Source organism: Staurois parvus, unplaced genomic scaffold (assembly GCF_062004578.1).
Source record: "Staurois parvus isolate SC_StPar_1 unplaced genomic scaffold, SC_StPar_1.0 ptg000090l, whole genome shotgun sequence".
In the NCBI taxonomy this organism is placed as follows: Eukaryota; Metazoa; Chordata; class Amphibia; order Anura; family Ranidae; genus Staurois; species Staurois parvus.
The window spans coordinates 26,294,867-26,315,654 of record NW_028317886.1 but is presented as its reverse complement, the minus strand read 5'-3'; the positions used below and the strand labels follow the sequence as shown (position 1 = coordinate 26,315,654).

The following is a 20,788-nucleotide window of genomic DNA, read 5'->3' as shown; positions in this document are numbered from 1 at the left end:
TTCTAATAACCACTCTTTGTGAGCAGTGTTGCACTTGTCATGCTGCTATGTTTTATGTAAAGCTTTTGGGTTTATAAATCCACACTAATTAAGTGAGACGGAGATATTTATATGACACATATTTACGTGTCATGTTAGGTGGCTACCCCCTTTCCTTTTCCAATACTATTATTATTAGAAGTACTTTATATAGTGCTGTCAATTTACGCAGCGCTTTGTATTATTGTATATTGTACATTCACATCAGTCCCTAACCCTCAAGGGGCGTACAAACTAAGGTCCCTAACTTACATTCATACATACATATACTAGGGCCAATTTAGACAGGAGCCAATTAACCTACCAGCATGTATTTGGAGTGTGGGAGGAAATTGGAGTACCCAGGGAAAACCCACGCAGGCACAAGGAGAAAATGCAAATTCCAGGCAGGTGGTGCCATGGTTGGTATTCAAACCAATGACCCTAGTACTGCCAAGCGGAAGTGCCAACCATTTGGCCAGATCTACATATGAAGAAGCAGTAAATACAATGAAACAGTAAATGTATTCATTGTATTTATTCAATGACAATTGCAGACTATCTGCAAGTTGCATTTTGAGAGCCACTCCTGCTGTGTAAAACAAAAAATACTGGCTGTCTATTTGATGTAGTAATAGCAGCCGGGAAACCATGGCAGGAGAATGCAGCCAGACTTAAGAGATGTGTCCTAATTACTTTTTTTAATAACCAGTATATCCACTTAGCCCCCATTCACACCAATGCCACTTGTCACAAGTCGCACCCAATGATTGGCAATTGAACTTATCTAACTGAAAAGTAGTTCCTGCAGTACTTTTGCCGATTTCGGGTGCAACTTGCATAGACATCTGTTCATGAAGTCACACAGATGTCGCATCTGAAGTCGCACTGACATCTGACTTTGAAATGGTGCGACTTCAAGTGAAGTTGCATGATTTCAAAGTCGTATTCAGTGTGAACCAAGGCTTAAAGTTAAGTAAATTTAACTGGGCAGCACTTTGCATTTGCAGATAGCAGAGATTTAGGTAGAAACTAAGTCACATAATGACTGTTTTGCTTGGTGTAGTCATGCAGACATTTGTTTTAATGATATATCTTTTAGTTGTACTGTGCATACGTTTATATTTCAGTAGTCCATATACAGTATTTAGACTCACACTGTTTATGTCTGCTATTTTCTTTTTGTCTATTTTGTGCTTTTTAAGTCTGATCTACCGTTGTGACATTTCAACAAGTATATCATCATCTGCATCTTTCCTATGCCACTGGCTTCTACTCTGCACACCCAGTTCTGTGGTTGCTCAAATAACTCCTTGCTATTGGCTAGCAGCTGTCAGCACTATGTATGTCAAAAATGAGGTTTAGGTTTGAATAACACTCAGTATTTTCCTCTCATCAGTTCATAAAGGAAGTGGCTTTACTCTTTTTACTTTTTCGAACATACAAAGATGAATCTTCAGTACAGGGTGTGCCAGGCTAAACACGTTCTACTTTTATTCTCAGGTAAGCAGTAATATTTTTGTGATTTAAAAAAAAATGTATGTTGGCAGTTGGCAGTCCAAAGATTGTAATGTAATTTTTATTCCTGAACCGATATCATTATCATCACCACCTCAATTGTTGTCATTATTTAGTACGGTTACTATAACTGATAATCAGGCAGATTGGCTAAAGCAGTTGAAAATTTTGAGTCAATACATTTTGTCAGTATTTACTTAAATAATTCAATCAAAAGCAAATTCTGGTTTACTTTCTTCATGTTCTTGATTGGATATTCATAATGTACAGGAATTTAATTTTCACATGAATGAAGAACTGAAATAAATAGTCACACAAATTATTAGGTGAAGATCCTCAAATTATTTAGTAAATCGCTTTCTTGTCTTACATTTTTGTACGTTTTGGATTGAACTAGTTAAAATACACATAGAGATCTTACCTTGTTATGAAGTGAAAGTAATGCTAACACCTCAATAGTACCTCAATAGTACAATACAATATGCTCACGTTTTGTGTTTTTCCAAACATGCTGCAATATTCTCCAGCACACCATTCTAAACAAAATATATATATTTATATTTTATGACTTAACTCAGGGGTCCTCAAACTACGGCCCCTGGGCCACATGCGGCCCGCCGAGGACATTTATCCGGCGTGCCGGGCAGGGGCGTATCTGCCGCGAGGCAAGGTACTAGGGTTTGGCAGGTCGGGAGATCTCGGCAGGGCAGGAGGGAGGGATCAGCAATTCTAGAACAGGGGTTACTAAGAGATGGCAGTAGGTGGGGCTAGCAAGAGGATGGGGTGGGGAGGGTGAGTGATAAGTTAAATAAGGGGTGTGGTCTTTTCGGGGCGCTGTCATGTGCGAGCCCCGAAAAGTTTCGGTGACAGAGCGGCTGGTGTAATTTGGAGGAGCTTAAGGGGCGGTGACGTGTGAGATGATCACAGGGGCTGCCAAGTGTCAGGGGGCTCCCTCTTCATCAATGCTGAGATTTACAGGAAACCGCCGCCGGAGCACACTGCATGTTTGTGTCAGGCTGGAATCACAGCGAAAAGTGCATGCATCCCAATCTACAGGCACATGTGACCCACAGGGGTCTACTTACCAACTTTTTCACTCGGGATTCACAGAACTTTCACCCATTCTCTCCCCCCTTCCTCCCTCTCTCCACCCTCTCTCTCTCCTCCTCCCTCCTCCTCTCTCTCTCTCCCCCTCCGCCCTCCTCTCACTCCCCCCTCCTCTCTCTCCCCTCTCCTCTCTCTCTCTCTCCTCTCTCTCCCCCCTCCCCCTCCTCTTTCTCTCTCTCCCCTCCCCCCTCCTCTTTCTCTCTCCCCCTCCTCTCTCTCCCCCTCCTCTCTCTCTATCCCCCCTCCTCTCTCTCCCCCTCCTCTCTCTCTCTCTCTCTCTTTCTCCCCTCCTTACCCCCCCCTCTCTCTCTTTACATTGTACACAGATCTGACCCAACAAGGTGTCCTGCATTTACCGTATATTTCGCTCCATAAGACACACTTGGGGGGAAATGTCTGTGCGTCTTATGGAGCGGCCGGCCCAGTATTCCCGCCACTGTTGTATGCAGGAGATGACCAGAGACTGCGGACATAGTACATGAGATGACCAGAGACTGCGGACATAGAACAGGAGATGACCAGAGACTGCGGACATAGTACAGGAGATGACCAGAAACTGCGGACATAATACAGGAGATGACCAGAGACTGCGGACATAGTACAGGAGATGACCAGCGACTGCGGACATAGTACAGGAGATGACCAGAGACTGCGGACATACTACAGGAGATGACCAGAGACTGCAGACATAGTACAGGAGATGACCAGAGACTGCGGACACAGTACAGGGGATGACCAGAGACTGCGGACATAGTACAGGACATGACCAGAGACTGCGGACATAGTACAGGGGATGACCAGAGGTTGCGGACATAGTACAGAAGATGACCAGAGACTGCGGACATAGTACAGGACATGACCAGAGACTGCGGACATAGTACAGGACATGACCAGAGACTGCGGACATAGTACAGGAGATGACCAGAGACTGCGGACATAGTACAGGAGATGTCCAGAGACTGCAGACACAGTACAGGAGATGTCCAGAGACTGCAGACACAGTACAGGAGATGACCAGAGATTGCGGACACAGTACAGGAGATGACCAGAGACTGCGGACATAGAACAGGAGATGACCAGAGACTGCGGACACAGTGCAGGGGATGACCAGAGACTGCGGACACAGTACAGGAGATGATTAAAGACTGCGGACATAGTACAGGAGATGACCAGAGACTGCAGACATAGTACAGGAGATGACCAGAGGCTGCGGACATAGTACAGGAGATGACCAGAGGCTGCAGACATAGTACAGGAGATGACCAGAGACTGCGGACACAGTACAGGAGATGACCAGAGACTGCGGACACAGTACAGGGGATGACCAGAGGCTGCGCACATAGTACAGGAGATGACCAGAGACTGCGGACATAGAACAGGAGATGACCAGAGACTGCGGACACAGTACATGAGATGACCAGAGACTGCGGACATACAACGGCGGCGGGAATACTGGGCCGACTGCTCCATAAGACACACAGACATTTCCCCCCAAGTGTGTCTTATGGAGCGAAATATATGGTAAATGCAGGACACCTTGTTGGGTCAGATCTGTGTACAATGTAAAGAGAGAGAGGGGGGGTAGGGAGGGGAGAGAGAGGAGGGGGGATAGAGAGAGAGGAGGGGGAGAGAGAGGAGGGGGGGGAAGGAGGGGGGGGGGGGAGAGAGAGAGGAGGGGGGAGAGGAGGGGGGAAGGGAGAGAGAGGAGGGGGAGAGAGAAGAGGGGGAGAGAGAGAGAGGAGGGCGGGAGAAAGAGAGAGAGAGGAAGGGGGGAGAGAATGGGTGAAAGTTCTGTGAATCCCGAGTGAAAAAGTTGGTAAGTAGACCCCTGTGGGTCACATGTGCCTGTAGATTGGGATGCATGCACTTTTCGCTGTGATTCCAGCCTGACACAAACATGCAGTGTGCTCCGGCGGCGGTTTCCTGTAAATCTCAGCATTGATGAAGAGGGAGGCCCCTGGCACTAGGCAGCCCCTGTGATCGTCTCACACGTCACCGCCCCTTAAGCTCCTCCCAATTACACTGGCCGCTCTGTCACCGAAGCAGCGGCTCGCACATGAAAGCGCCCCAAAAAGACCACGCCCCTTATTTAACTTATCGCTCGCCCTCCCCACCCCATCCTCTTGCTAGTTTCGCCTACTGCCATCTCTTAGTAACCCCTGTTCTAGAATTGCTGATCCTGCCCTCCTGACTCCTGCCCGAGCCCTGCCGAGATCTCCCGACCTGCCAAACCCTAGTCCCTTGCCTTGCGGCAGATACGCCCCTGCCCGACGGGCCAGATAAATGTCCTTGGCGGGCCGCATGTGGCCCGTGGGCCGTAGTTTGAGGACCCCTGACCTAGAACCTGGCCCTTCCATTTCTGGCCCTTCTGTTGTGACACAAGGCTCCACACAGGGTACTTTATTTTTCAGGATAAATGACAATGGTCACAGTTAAGCTATCTATACAAAGCCCAAATCTCAGTCAATTCCCACTGAATTGGCCAAAATTCGAGCTGTGGTTGGCCCACAACCCAACTCGACAATTGAAAAATCAATGGAACTGAGTGGAACCTGTCAGCCAAACAGTGATTACAGTAGTAATGGATTTTCAGACTTTCTCTGGTGCTATGACTGTGATTATAACAGCTGGTAGCGGAAATAAAATGTGTATAGCTAGCCTTAAGCTGGCCTTACATGGGTTGAATTCTGAAAACATTTTCTTTAGAAAATCTTTTCCGACAATTTTTGTTTGAATTTTCGCACCATTAGTGGGCCTCAGCAACGGCCGATTTTCGAGCGACCATTGAATTTGAGCACTCAAGCATGTTGGAAAATTGAAAATCAAAATGAATTTCTAATCAATGATGGAAGAAATGTACAAGAAATGTAATTGAAAAAGAAATGAGCACGAGCTATGACCTGGAAAGAAAAGAAAATTCTTGGCTAAGATATTCTTTTCTGTAGCAACATGAGGTGAAATTAAAGGCTTGGTTGGGCAAATTTCAAAATCAATGATGGCATGCATTATTGAATTACAAAATGCACAAAATTTCCGATTTTCTAAAGAAAAGTTGTTCATAATTTGACCCATGTATGGCCTGCATTAATCTGGATGATGTCAGGGACAAATACAGCAGAGATATACCCTGAGTAACTGGCACCCCAACAATACAACTTCTTATTCCTAAGGTGTATTGGTGTCAGCTACATGCAGACGATGTTGGACTTAAGATTTTTTTTTCCTTCAAAAATTAAAAAAGGTACTAATGGCTGTCCGTAATATACTGCCTTGCTATATTAGTAATATAGTTGCTTACAGGGAATGTATAGCACACAGGATGTAGAAACTTCAAAGTTTATTTTTATGAACAACAGCAAATGATCTAATGTAACCATTCTGCTTTCCTGTACCATGAGATCTGGATGAGATCTTATCCTGACATACTGTAGGTGTCAAAAGATGGAAAACTGCTCGCTCAGATTCCTGATTCAATACGTTTTTTTTAAATGGATGAACAGGTTATATATAGTAATTAAAGGATAAGTTCACATTTGGGAACATGTTACATGTTTCACCTGTTTTTAGGTGTTCCCAGTCCTGTTCCACTCGTTTTAACACGTTCCTGCTCTTGCAGCCTCTCCCTGATCCCCCTCTCTCTTTGATAGCGGGTCGGAGATCTTCTCCCCCCACCCACTGTCACAATTTGAAAAGAGCATGGCCATGCAGGTCTCCGTCCACACAGCCGTGTCATTCATTCTCAGGGTTCTGTGAGTGAAAGAACCAAAAGCACCCACAGCCTTTGCGGTTGACAGCTTGCAGTTCTCAATGGGCTACCATGGAGCAGGGGTTGGTCTTCCAAAGCGGGCTCAGGAAAGACAAGGAACCCAAAAATTACTAAGCGGCCCTCAAGGGGGTAGTGCTACGTATGTTTCTGTTGAATGCCTAATCAGAATTGTTTGCTTGTACATGATTGGATGATTAAAGTGAGCCCAGCTTTTCTTTATTCATTATGCTATGTGAACATTCACTTTTTAATAATTTTGTAAAGTAAACAGTGTTTATTCCTTTAATAAACCGATCCTGATTTTTTAACAGTTTTGAAATTTGCTATTGATACTGTATGTGTGCATAAAAAAATAAATAGCGTAGCACCCTCTAGTGATGCTAGAGAGGTAAATTTAGTTTGGCTCACAGATGTAACTGCAGTGAGCATGTCTGTTCAAGCCTAGGTCAGGCTGGAGGGCTCTGCATGTCAGGCCTCTATCATCTCCCCCTGGTTCTGGAGGTCCATGGAAGCTTCTATAAACTAGTGGGCAGAGGGATGGAGACCGAGATCTGTATATTCATAGGATTCTGACCAATCCCAGGCAGATGGCCTGGCAGTCTGGTGAGACCTGCCCATAAATATGAGAGAGCCTAGCCAGCCAGATAGTGTGGTGATCAGGTGGAAGATGGAGTACTGAGGACCATGAGGCAGGGGAGGGAACCTGAAAAAGGGGGGCTCTGTCTCCAGGCTAGAGCTCAGGAGGAAGGAGGGAAGGAGAAGAATCTAGAGAGAGGGAACATCCCCACAACTCTTATCCAGGAGTCACCTTGCCCAACGTGGGAAGACTAGCACAACTAAAAGGCCTGAACAAGCAGTATTGTCCAAAGTAGATGGATACAAGGTACAGAGTGAGTGCCTCTATACCCCTGGGCCTATAAGGAAGTACATAAAGGAAGTTTGTCCTCAAACTGTTCTTTCTAGTCACGTTGGGCATCCCATAACCCTTAATCCCTATCTAAGTTGTTTTCCCCTGAATGAAACAACAAAAAACAAACCCATGGACTGGATTTTTGACAATGTGTGTTTGCAAAAAATGCACAATGCCTGACTGTTCAGCAACTCCTTAGGGGGTAGCGCTACAATAGTAGCACTTAGCACTAGCTAAATATCGTGCAGTGTATATACATATAGGTATTGCCAGACTATTGTTTTAGCACAATCATGAAAAGTACTGATATCCAATAAGTGTACGAGATATTATTCATAGGCCTTGTGTCAAAGTGAGCCCTGGCATGTAAAGCAACAGCCCCCTTATTGTTGATGAGTAAACACTCTTAAACCTATTATATTTTTAAGTTCATGGAAATCGCGTGCGTCCCCTACTCGGAGATGCAAAATCAAGTATATATACATGATTTTGCATGCCCGTGCAGCCCTGTAGCAGTATTTCTACTATTGGGCGGTCGGGAAGTGGTTAAGCAGTACCCTGAAAAATATATGTAAGTGTGCCTAGACACACTATATGAATGTGTTTTACATTGCATGGCCTATAGCCTGATAGTTGTATATCTAAAAAATTTGAAATCTAGGACACTATTGCTAGTCTCAGGATATTTGACATGAGATTTGGTGATATCAGTACTGTGCTACTTACCCTTCTTTTTGCTGGAGGCTCTGACATGAGGAAGGATAGCCTTGCCTCTGCAAAGATGGCTACCTTCAAACAGAAACTCAGTGGTGAATTTGGCATGTTAAATTAGTAAAGGGCAAAAGGTCACCAGCAAAACTAACGACTAGGTCTTTGCCCTCTGCCTGCCTTTTTTAGCCACAGCTTTCAGAATTCAGTTCAGTAAAATCGAAGTGCTGACTGTGATCTATATATTATCATGGACAAAACAATGGTTATGGCATTAATGCAATACTATACCGTTTCTAAATGTCCTTAGTAATTTAGCATTACTATTGGAATAAAATATTTATTTAACATATCCATGGATTGGATAGGGTTTGTTGGTGTCATTGACATTCTATACTCTTTTATTAGCGTGCAGTTTATAAAACAGAAAAACTCTTATTGTAAGTACAATGATGAAAGATTCTTAACTTTCTGAAGTTCACTTCTCTTTGTTTCAATCCTAGGGCTATTTTTAGGAGTATCACAAATCTTGCTGGTAGAAGGTTCGGTTACAGGTTCCTCAACACGCGCTGACCTAAAGAGTACACCTATAACAGTCACAAATAGTACATCTATACATGACTTCCAAAGTCAGAACACACCCACAGAAAAACCTACAGGTGAGCTGTATAAATTAGAATGTGTTTTAAGGATAATTTGCAAAAATAATATTGTCAATTCTTACACTTTCAGTTATTAATCCATGTATATGCTGGTATCACACAATACATACCCCCAGCTTTAGAACTTGAGAAAGAGGGACACCACAGGGAAACAAGGAGCTGCAGCACATGCAGCGCTCCTTGACAAAAAGTGGACATGGTTAATTATGCTGAATATTGGTTGTGGCTTAATAGAGCCTGAACATACTTGCATATACTCCACAGATGAATGCAACAGTCCTTATGCTCACAAAATACTCCCTAATTACAGCGGCATGAATGACAGTCTTAAAAACATGCATAAACCTCAGCACCAAGGATCATTTTTTATTAAAACTGAAACTCTTTCATTGCATATGCCTTTCTGTGCAAAGAATATAGACAGACAGCTAACACTTTGATCCTACCTTAATGAAGAACTTCATTAAATAGTGGGAGGCTACATAGCAAACATTAAAGCAGAATTCCCCCATCTAATTAGACTGACTATCTAAATACATTATATTAACTAAAACAAATAAATTTAGTAAAACGTACCTGCCTCCTTTTTTCTTGATCCCCCAGTCTCAGCTTTCTCTGTCCCCAGCTGGTCGGACACCTGCGCCTCCTTTTTTAAAATAAAACCCATTCCAGTACTGCATGTGTGCAAGATGAGGCGCATAACATCATTGGAGGGCCAGGTGATTGTAATGTTGTGCAGCGCATGCGCAAGAATAGGCATATGATATCATGTGCCTCAGCTTGCACATGTGCAGTATTAGATCGCACTAGTCTGCAAAAAAAGCATTGTTTTCTTCCAAAATCTTGTGAGATCTCACAGTTAGGACTCAATCTTTCCTTGGAGGGCACCGCTGATATAGCTTTCTTAGGGGGAATCTTCTAGGCCCTGACTATATCACCAATGCCTAAGTCACGTCATAGATGTAAAAACATTTCTAATGATGATAAAAAAAAGATAATGAAAGAAAATCCTCTCTTCTAGCATCTGCATCAGTGGTGGAAAGAATTCCCTTCCCAAGAAACTGTTGATCTGTGGGAAGAAAATTCCCTCTTCCCCTTTTCAGGCATTGGTGGTCCATTGATGAATGCCCTCTCTCCCACTTCCAAGACACTGGCAGTCAGTGAGGACCCATAAATTGATGGTGCTATATAAATACCTCAGCAATGGACCCCCCCCCCCCCATCGCATACCCTTCCTTCACTCACCCATTTATGGACCAGGAAGGAGCATGGTTGGTAGTGGTGGCTAGAGGAGAGGGAGCTGGGGGAAGAAAAGAAAACTTATGTTCACTCTCCTCCCCTTCATCAATCAGTATGGCTGGGGAAGAATCTGATGCTGTTAAATCTGTGCCTAAGTCCATCAAGTAGGCTGTGTCTGCTTGCACTACAGTAGGATCAGAAGACGTTACAGGGGTGTGACTGTCAGCATTGTCACCACTGAATAATAAACCTTTAGCACCTGACTAAACATAGACCTGCCTACTGCTTCCTGGATTGACAGCACCAACTCTGTTTCTGGACCCCTCCCACATTGCACTGCAGTATCTAGGAGAAGGACCATGAGAAGCGCAAGTAAAAGGGGATTTGGCTCAATCACTTCCCTGATTGAGGTAAAAGAGATTTGTTTTGGCTTGTGAATGGATTTGGGACTTGTTTAGGCTGTAATAAAGGAGTCTTTAGTTCTGCTTTAATATTCCCCATTTTTGAGTCTTCTTTATGATAGAAGACCATTGGTTCAGTAGTAATTGTCATGCTAGGTAGTAGGGGCCCTTATGCTGGGGAACTATTTTGCTTTGTTGATACCAGCCCATATACTGGAAGTATGATTATGGAAAACCATAATAACTGATGCCCCTGATTCTTATTCACAAATATCTACATGTCTTTTAAATTCATAATATCTGGGTCAGATTTAACCACTTCCTCTCCGGACACTTTTACCCCCTTCCTGTCCAGGGCAATTTTTAGCTTTCAGCGCTATCACACTTTGAATGACAATTGTGCAGTCATGCAATACTGTACCCATATGAATTTTTTACCATTTTTTTGAGACAGATAAAGCTTTATTTTGGTGGTATTTATTCACCGCTGGGATTTTTATTTTTTTTACTATGTAAATGAAAAAGTTCAAAAATTTTGAAAAAAAGTGTTTTTTTAAATAAAATTTTGCAAATAAATAATATTTCATCATAAATCTTAGCCAAAATTTATTCCGTTATTTTTTTTAGTAAAAAAAAAAAAATCCAAATTAGTTTATAACCAAAAATTATAATTTTTAAACATTTTTTTTTACATTTTATTTTATTTTTTTTATATTATTATTTTTTATTTTATTTTATTTTTTTGCATACTGTCACCCTAGCAGTACACTGTCACCATGGTGACACTGTACTACTTGTGGAGGGTGATGAAGATTTTTTTTTTTTTTTTTTTACACTGATTGCTTTTACACCCATATAGGATGTAAAAGCAATCATTTCTCTTTCTCTCTGTCTGCATTCCTGCAGTCATTGAGAATTACTGAGTGAGCTGTGAGTGGTCACAGCTTGTCACATGGTACAAGGCTGTTGTGAATAGCCTTGTACCATGTGACCTCTGTGATCATTCACAGATTTCACACATAGTAAGCAATGATGTCACAAGTGACATCTTGCTTACTACTTTGCATGTGATGACTGATTCGCCAATCAGTGATCACATGATCGGGACCTCGTACAGAGGTCCCGTCCGACGATCGGTGTTTCACTGTGTCCGGAGGACACAGCGGGCACCGGATCGCGGTGGTGCGCGCTCCCAGGGAGCGCGCACAGCTAGAAAAGGCGGGTGCCGTTTATGGACGGCAACCCGACCCTGGACTGCCACCGCCCTGCCGTTTATAAACAGCAGGCGGACGGCAAGAGGTTAATTAATTTTGAGTGGAAAAACACAACAGGAATAAAAATTAATAAAAAAATAATTACATTATTTTTTACATTTCTCAACACAGACCAAGCAACATCTGAAACTACAAATGGATCTGTGCTTCCAGTCTTTCACACAGTTAGTGAAGCACCTGACAGTAGTAAGTTTATTATTTATATATTTATATAATAATAGTGACATACCCTCTGTTTTTTTGCCTTAGAAAATGTTAAATCAGATTTGGCATTATATTTGCTAATATAGTGCTAATCACCACTTTTATAATACAATATATTGCCAAAAGTATTGAGATGCCTGCCTTTACACACATGAATTTTAATAGCATCCCTGAACTTTAATGGCATCCCCGTTTTAGTCCATAGGGTTCAATATTGAGTTGGCCCACCCTTTGCAGCTATAACAGCTTTAACTCTTCTGGGAAGGCTGTCCATAAGGTTTAGGAGAGCGTCTATGTGAATGTTTGGCCATTCTTCCAGAAGTGCATTTGTGAGGTCTGACTGATGTCAGATGAAAAGGCCTGGCTCGCAGTCTCTGCTTTAATTCATCCCAAAGGTGTTCTTTGGGTTGAGGTCAGTACTCTGTGCAGGCCAGTCAAGTTCCTTCACCCCAAACTTTCTCATCCATGCCTCTATGGACCTTTGCTTTGTGCACCGGCGCACAGCCATGTTGGAACAGGAAGGGGCCATCCCCAAACTGTTCCCACAGTTCCCAAGTTGGGAGCATGAAATTGTCCAAAATGTCTTGGTGTGCTGATACCTTAAGAGTTCCCTTCACTGGAACTAAGGGGCCAAGCCCAACCCCTGAAAAACAACCACATCATAATCCCCATCCACCAAACTTTACACTTGCAGTCAGGCAAGTACCGTTCTCCTGGCAACTGCCTAACCCAGACATGTCCATCAGATTGCCAGACAGAGAAGTGTGATTCTTCACTCCAGAAAATATGTCTCCACTGCTCTATAGTCCAGGCGGTTTGCTTTACACCACTGCATCCAACACTTTGCATTGCACTTGGTGATGTAAGGCTTGGATGCAGCTGCTCATCCATGGAAACCCATTCCATGAAGCTCTCTATGCACTGTTGTTGTGCTAATCTGAAGGCTACATGAAGTTTGGAGGTCGTTAGCTATTGACTCTGCAGACAGTAGGTGACTTCTGTGCACTGTGCGCTTCAGCATGTGCTGACTGCTCTGTCATTTTATGTGGCCTACCACTTCATGGCTGAGTTGCTGTTGTTCCCAGTTGCTTCCACTTTGTTATAATACCACTAACAGTTTGGAATATTTAGTAGCAAGGAAATTTCACGTGTGGACTTATTACACAGGTGGCAACCTATCACAGTACCATGCTTGAATTCACTGAGCTCCTGAGAGCAACCCATTATTTCACAAATGTTTCTGGAAACAGTCTGCATGCCTAGGTGCTTGATTTTATACACCTTTGGCCAAGGAGGTGATTGGAACAACTGAACCCAATGATTTGGAGGGGTGTCCCAATACTTTTGGCAATATAATGTTTTTTAAGTACAGTATTAAAGTAGATGTAAACCACAGTAGACTGACATTTACTTTGCCCTGTGCATTATGCATCATTATTTTATTGAAAGCTGCAGATTTAAAAACATTGCAAATCAATTCTGAAACTACATCAACATGTTAAAGTTCATCTGAGATTATTGGGTTTGAGTTTACATATACTTTAATGCCAGACTGGATAAATAATATTGTATAATGAATTAATATCAGACCAAGAAAATGGACTGTAGTCTGTCTAGGAAATGTAAGCAACTGCAGACTCTGTTATTTTGGGGAAATAGCTTTTTACAAAGAGTAATATGAAGTAATGCAGTTCTAAATACTTTTAAATGCTATTCCCATATGAAATTTGCATTTTTAATACATTTCTATAATCTTTCTACTGTTGAATATATTACATTTAATGAAAAAATAAATGCACACATAAAATTACCGGTACTTCTTTTTTCTGATTTTTGAAAAAAAAAATTCTTACAAATGTGTTTAATGGACAACTACTGATTTACTTCTAAAACTCAAAGTGCTCTCCTTCTCAGCCTCCTAAATTAGCCTAATCTAGAACCCCCTGCCCTTTACTTCTAACCTCTCTAGTGCAAGAGTACAGCTTCATTCACATCTGTGAGGAGTTACTGTGATGGAGCGGACAGTACTAGAGAAGATTTATAGAATAACTCCACAGGAGAACACCTATAGGTAACTCTAAGCAAGGATGGGGGTGATCAAGATTAGATTACTTTAGGAAGCTATTATTATACAGGATTTATATAGCGCCAACAGTTTGCTCAGCGCTTTACAATATAAAGGGAGACAATACCTCAACAATACAGTTCAATACTAGAGGGTTAGGAGGGCCCTGCTCCTTGGAGCTTACAATCTACTAGGAAGAGAGAGTCTAAAGTGTAGTCATCCTTTAAAATTTTCTTTGGCATAAACTGGTAGAATTACCGTGTGGTTTCAGTTGCACTTTTCAACCCCAAATCCTTTTATTTTACTATGTTTGCAGTCATATTCCATGGTTTTCCAGTCATGATTCCTGCCAGTAAGAGCATTATCTGTTGCAGGCCTACAATAATAAGCTGTTGCTAACTAGCGGCATTATAGTTAGCTTGTCATTTGTGCTGCTTCAGTTGGACAGGCTATAAAGTCTGCAGAAGGTATGCTCAGGTCTTATAGGTGGCCCAACAGCCCACTGAAGGAGCACACACTGCAGGCTAATAATTCTGCTGTTAATGGTGAGGCAGTGGCTTAGTACTGTTAACCTGAAACAGGAAGTGCTGAAACTCACAGGACCTACAGGTAAGAAATTTTGCAACAGATTCACAAAAAAATGTATTTTGGATACAATGAGGCATGATGCCAAACATACTGCAAAATTATTTATGGTTAATATACCTTTAATGATGTATTATAGGATTTAGAGCTACATTAACCGCTTCCCCGCTGTCCTATAGCAGATATACTGCTACAGGGTGGCAAGGGTGTGCAAAATCATGTATATATATATATATTTGATTTTGCATTTCCAGGTAGGGGGTTCGTGCAGTGATTAGCAGGGATCTCCAACGGGGAGGAGGGCTTCTTTGTTTACTAACAGTCCACCTTCCTGTCGGCTCGGACACACTGCTTTGGATGGCTGTGCACAGCACAGCCATCCAGAGAAGTGTGCTTACAGTGAAGCACCAACACACCGCCCCCCAGTAAAACACTCCCAGCACACAGTTAACCTTTTAATCGCCCCTCATGTTAACCATTTCCTGCCCAGTGCCATTAGTACAGTGTCAGTGCTTTTTTTTAGCACTGATCACTGTATTGGTGTCACTGGGGATATCAGTGACACCAAATCAGTTCCCCCCAGTGTCAGAGTGCCCGCTGCATCCTGCAGTCCTGCTATAAGTTGCTGATCGTTGTTGCTGAAAAAAAAAAATTTAAAAAAAAAATTTATTTCTGCCTGAAATTCAGTTTAGGTCTCATTCAGACAGGTGATTAGTCCCGTCCTCCACACAGAGAGAGCTGCTTGCAGATGCGTGTGCATCCACCCCAGACTTGCATGTAGGCAGTCCATAGAAGTGGTGTGGCAGGCGCAGCACCCTTTGGTGCCTAGTGCGCTGTGACATTAGAAAAATTATGCAATTGCTGTTTCTTTGTTTGATTAGACTGACTTTACTCTGTAATTCCTCCAATGCCGCTCTATGGATGCAGTAGGTTTAAAGAGCACACCGAATACTTTAGTTAACTTCTTTAATAACTTCAATCTTCTTCATATAACACTGCTTACAATGGCTTATTTCTTTCATATTACAATGGTTTAACTTGTATTACATTGGGTTGATTCCATAGATTGATAAATTTACTTAGATTTATAAATTCGATATATTCGATAAGTTCGTTTGATTTGGTAAATTCGACTTGCTATATTCGATTCGGTGGAACTACAAGTAAAACACACACAACAGTTTTTGAAAACACAGATCCACCTGCACTGCTAAACAATAGAGGAACACACAAGTGCATTAAATACCTATTTGGCCTTCTCTGCCTCCATAAAGCTTTTCTGATTGGAACTGTCTGTTTCCTCTTCTGTCTGGTGAGCATGTGTCTGTAGAAAATCCTAGCAGGGAGTTTTACACAGGCATAAATGTGAAACTGGCTGGGATTGGTTAAGGCTCTGTACAGTGTGAGGCTGTCTGTGATTGGCTCAACTCTATACTAAATCTTAAAGGCATATTTTCCTTTTCTGCTTCTGCTAACACAATGAATATATAAATGTCATATAACAATCAAAGACATAAATTACAGCAATGATTCTGCTTTTGGCTTTAACATATGCACATATATACTGTACTGAGGTTATTGGCAGGTTTGGTACACACATATATGTGAACCATATTAGCAACCTAGGACTGGTCTTAGCTGGCCAGCTACAAGTGGATCCACACGCAGACAATGACGCACTGACATGCGCAAAGGAGTGGGTGCATGGACCCAAATGCACAGTATGTGCAGATCTGTGCACTTGCTTCTGCCCATATGTCAAACTTTTCACAGAGGACCGGACAATTCACCTGTCTGAATGAGCCCTAAAAGCTGAGAAGTGGGAACACAAACAATTAAACATCTATATATCTCATCATAACATTCAACAGGTGAACCTGCATTGCATACTAGCACATTATGAAGGACTTACCTTGAAACAAAGCCCTCCAGCGGAACGCTGTCACGGCTCCCCGGGGCTTTCATCTTCAACCGGTCTTCCTTCTGGGTTCGCAAGCTCTGGCCGGCTGACTGGCCGAGCCACAATGATGTCACTCCCACGCATGCATGCTGGAGTCCCGGGTTACGGCACAGTGCTCTGAAGGAAGAGCACTGGTATCCTGTGCCTTCAGAGCACATGCGCCGGCTATCAGAAAGGGTTGATATCTCTTAATCGGTTCACATTTAGGAAATATTGATTTTACCTACATGTAGGCTTTACTATAAACTTACCAGTAGGTAACATTATTCAAGAAGAGTTTACTACCACTTTAAATACAGATATTGCAGGATACATCTTTATCATACCTCGCACTCAGATCCAGGGGCATGCCTAGGGTTGGTGTCAACCAGTGCGATAATACTTGGTGACACCCCCTCCGTCGATCCCTGAATAATGGATCAAATATGCGAATTGAGCATAATGGATTGGAGTCCGAAAGCCGACGATTCCTGCAGGATGGATTGGATCCATCCTGCAGGGATCGTCGGCTTGCTTTACAACTTACCTTTTCGTGCAGCGGGTCCGGTGTCACCCCGTGCGGTCGGTGTCACCCGGTGCGGGCCGCACCCCTCGCACCTGCCTTGGGACGACACTGCTCAGATCACAAATAATCCTGTAATATGTTCTTAACTAAAAATGTTCCTTCTATTGCTCTCAGCCTTCCCCAGATCTCTGAATTCCTTTTTTTATGCTGCTACTGTGATTCAGCTTCCTGTTATAGGATGGCTTTGTTTTTTCAGCATGGTCCCACTGTATGTAGGAATGTAGCTCCTGAGATTGACTATGGACTATGGAGTGCACAGTGTGCATAGAGAAGTGCACATGACCTAACATGAACTAACATGCACTGCTTGTTCCACATAAACAGAGCCAATCAATGTTTATGGGTTATTTTTGGAGAATACGGATATTGTTTAGTGCCACCTTGATTGGTCAGAGCCGCTACGTACTCATTTTGTTTCTCTACTAGACAGTTCCTCTAGCAACATGCTATACAGACAATCATTGCTGGCTGAATTCAATGCAGATTCAGCTACTTACAGTATATTAGTTGCACTAAAGCAAATTTTGCATCCAAAAGAAGCTTTTTCATATAGAAGAAAAAATGAATGAATCAGGTGTTAAAATAACATAGAAATATGTCTCACCTAAATGATTCTTAAACAGACCCAAAATGTATAGTGTACAGTATAGAATGTGTTACTATCACCAGTGCTTGCAATGGTATTTGTTTTTAGCATGCAGTACTTGTTAATGCGACATCAATCATCCAGACTGATGTTAAATTATGAAATACAAGTTTTTGATATTTTCATTTTTTATAGACATTTCAGAAACTACTTCAGATGAACTCTTCCCCATCAATTCAACTACAAAAGGGGCGACAACTCCAAGACGTATGTAAAATTCTTGGTTCATACTGTAAGGGCTCATTCACACTTGCGACCAGGGGCAGAAAAATAAAAGGCCAGTGTGTAGGTGGGAGTGAGGCTGGGTGGTAGGCACCCAAGAGGGAATGAACGACACACAGGTCCGATATTACAAGGAAGTGTATTGACAAGAACATTCCAACCACACTGTAACATATTTTAAGTGGAGGCTTCAAACTGACAGAAACACTCACAGATGACGATGCAGTACTTGTGGAGAGCAATGCTCAAGGACCAACAGCACCAGATACAGAAAGAAGCTAGCAGGCAGTGTGCAACAAGGTACTAGAAACGGAAAGGTTCCATGCATTGATACTGTCCCTCCTCCTCTAGAACCTTTCCCTATGCTTTGCACACTCTCCTTATCCAGTGGCTTCCCATCCCTATCCTAACCACATGCAAAATGTGCGCCAACTGCAGTGAGCCAGTGCTTTTTATAAACACTGCCCTCACTAAAGATGGTCACCGAGGTAATCTAGAGCAGCAGTGTCCAGTTGGACAGCTGCTCACCTGATGACACACATGGAGGCCTAAGAGGCACAGGAGTTCCTTCGGTCCTCCACTCTCACTGAATGGTTGTTGCGGACAGCGCAACCTGTGAAGGAGGTCAACTTACAACTGCCTACAAGTGAGCCACGGTTTTCCACCACCTCTATACCAAATACAGTGGCTAGAGGGGGGTTATACACATGGCATGACTGCAACAAAAATGTATCCCCTGTTGCATTTGGTGGGCAGTAGCCCTGCTGAATGTGAAACATATAAGTGAATTAGGCCCTGCCACAACCCATTGCACTGCATAGCACATGGCATGGTGGTGCAGGCTTTTAAACATTAAAACAGGAACTGAAGAGACAACATATTCCCTCCCAACCATATATTAACTGCCCCTTGTAAAAATCACTTTTCAGCAAGAGGCAACAGGGGCTGCTGTTAATGTAAAATTGTTTTAACTTTTTTGCACACAGTGTTAGGCCTGGCTTATTCTATCGTAACCAGATCTCCGCAACTCCATCAGAACCAAGACAGTTTGTGGATCTTCTTGCCATTACCAGACTTGGCTTTTAGAGTGCCTTCATATGCAGTGTGCACTAGAGTATTATATGCGCCATAGAAATACATTTTAAACATGAGGCTGGTAACCATAAGCAGCTAGACTGACCATTTCATTGTCAGCTGTGGATGGAGATTAAGTCATGCACCCTTCCAGCCAAAATAAATAAATTAGATTTGAGTAGTGTGGCTCTTTAAGGATTAGTTACCAACATAATAGGATTCATCATGGTGTTTGACACACACATACTGCTATTTAGTAGTGCAGTCTACTTTGCTGGCATTGGTGACAGCAGTGACTTTCGTACATTAAATATACTGGAGTCTATGGTTCAAAGGGTAGCTCCACTTTTGTGGGAAAAAATGAGAAAATTAAAAAAACGAATATAGCATATACAATTGTAACACAAGTCATATTGTAATTGAAAGTAAATAAAAGTTACCTTTCCTTTTCAATCTGCAACACTGTAATCTATAAAATGCAATACAATATGGCACATGGAGGCATTCCGTACACAGATGGTGTACAGAACACCCCCCAGAAATGTCATTTCCTGCTTGTGTGAATGGCTCACTGATTCTCCCAGAAGTCTGAACTAAGTTACAAGTCAGATTTTGAGCATCCCCTGTGACTAAAATGTCACTTTTGTTGAGATAATCCCAAATGAAAATCACATCTAAAGAGATGCAGACCCTGCAACTTTCCTCATTAGAGCCCTGCAGGTGCAGCAGCTGATTAATAATGATGAAACCACTCCCATTAGATTCACTCTGCACATGAACACAGACAGACAAACAGCTAATTTGTCAGAAATAACAAAAGGTAGGAATCTGCAACAAAGTTATTATTATTATTTATTATTATTATTATTAATATTATACAGTATTTATAAAGCGCCAATAGTTCACTCAGCGCTGTACATTACAAAGGGGCACAGAACATGTGACAGAACAATACCAATACAATGCAAAACATGAGGGGATTGAGGGCCCTGCTCTTTCGAGCTTACAATGTAGGAGGGAGGGGATGGTGGCACAGGAGGAGATAGCTGTGGGGGATGCAGTGGTAGGAGGAGTGGAGGAGGTTGGCAAGTTAGCAGGGGGTGGGGTAGGCTTCCCTGAAGATATGGGTTTTCAAGGTGCACCTAAAGGAGAGGAGAGTAGGTGATAATCTGATGGGTTGGGGCAGGGGAGTTCCAGAAGGATGGGTGACATCCTGGAGAAGTCCTGGAGGCGGGCATGGGAGGAGGAGACCAGGGAACTAGAGAGAAGGAGGTCTTGTGAGGAGCGGAGTGTGCGTGTTGGGCGGTACTTGGATATTAGGTCAGTGATGTAGTTCGGGGCAGTATGGTGGACAGCTTTGTACGTCAGTGTTAGGATTTTGAATTTGATTTGTTGCGCAATCGGAAGCCAGTGGAGGGATTGGCAGAGGGGGGGTGGCGGAGACGGAGTGGTTGGAAAGGTGAAAGTTTGTAAAATCCTTGCAGATCACCCAGAGGGGAATGTTTTTTTGTCAGCAAAAGTGGAGTTACTCTTTAACCATTCTTCCACCCTCAAAAATAGAAAACATAACTTATGTATAACTGTTTACCCAACATATATACAAACTCCTGAACAAACTGTTTTTTTTTCATTCGGATTCTATTTAGAACATACAGAAACTACAGGTAAGCCTTTTTCTCTCATTTTACTTTAATGTACTGTAGTCATTTTGTGATGTGACAGAGATGCAAGGAACTCGCACTCCTGTTCACGTGGCATACTTCTGTACCAGCGTAGTGCAGAGGTGGTGGAGGAGTGAACAGGGAGCACTAGTTCTCTGCATCTCTAGGTGGCTGCCATGAAAATTGCATGTGCAGTTTATTAG

The 20,788-nt window shown here is 42.7% G+C and overlaps 1 protein-coding gene across 2 annotated transcripts in view; it reads left to right on the top strand.

The window, feature by feature from the left end:
- Positions 1 to 1,407: 1,407 nt before the first annotated feature.
- Positions 1,408 to 20,788, top strand: part of LOC149468319 (uncharacterized) — a 34,914-nt gene continuing 15,533 nt past the window's right edge. Inside the window, exons 1-5 of one of the 2 annotated variants that reach the window (XM_089670517.1) lie at positions 1,408 to 1,521; positions 8,531 to 8,686; positions 11,715 to 11,789; positions 17,764 to 17,835; positions 20,571 to 20,588. In XM_089670517.1, coding sequence (XP_089526643.1) covers positions 1,467 to 1,521; positions 8,531 to 8,686; positions 11,715 to 11,789; positions 17,764 to 17,835; positions 20,571 to 20,588 — 376 coding nt within the window. In that variant the 5' untranslated portion in view covers positions 1,408 to 1,466. The remainder of the gene's footprint in view (positions 1,522 to 8,530; positions 8,687 to 11,714; positions 11,790 to 17,763; positions 17,836 to 20,570; positions 20,589 to 20,788) is intronic. The other variant, XM_089670518.1, reaches the window with a different exon arrangement.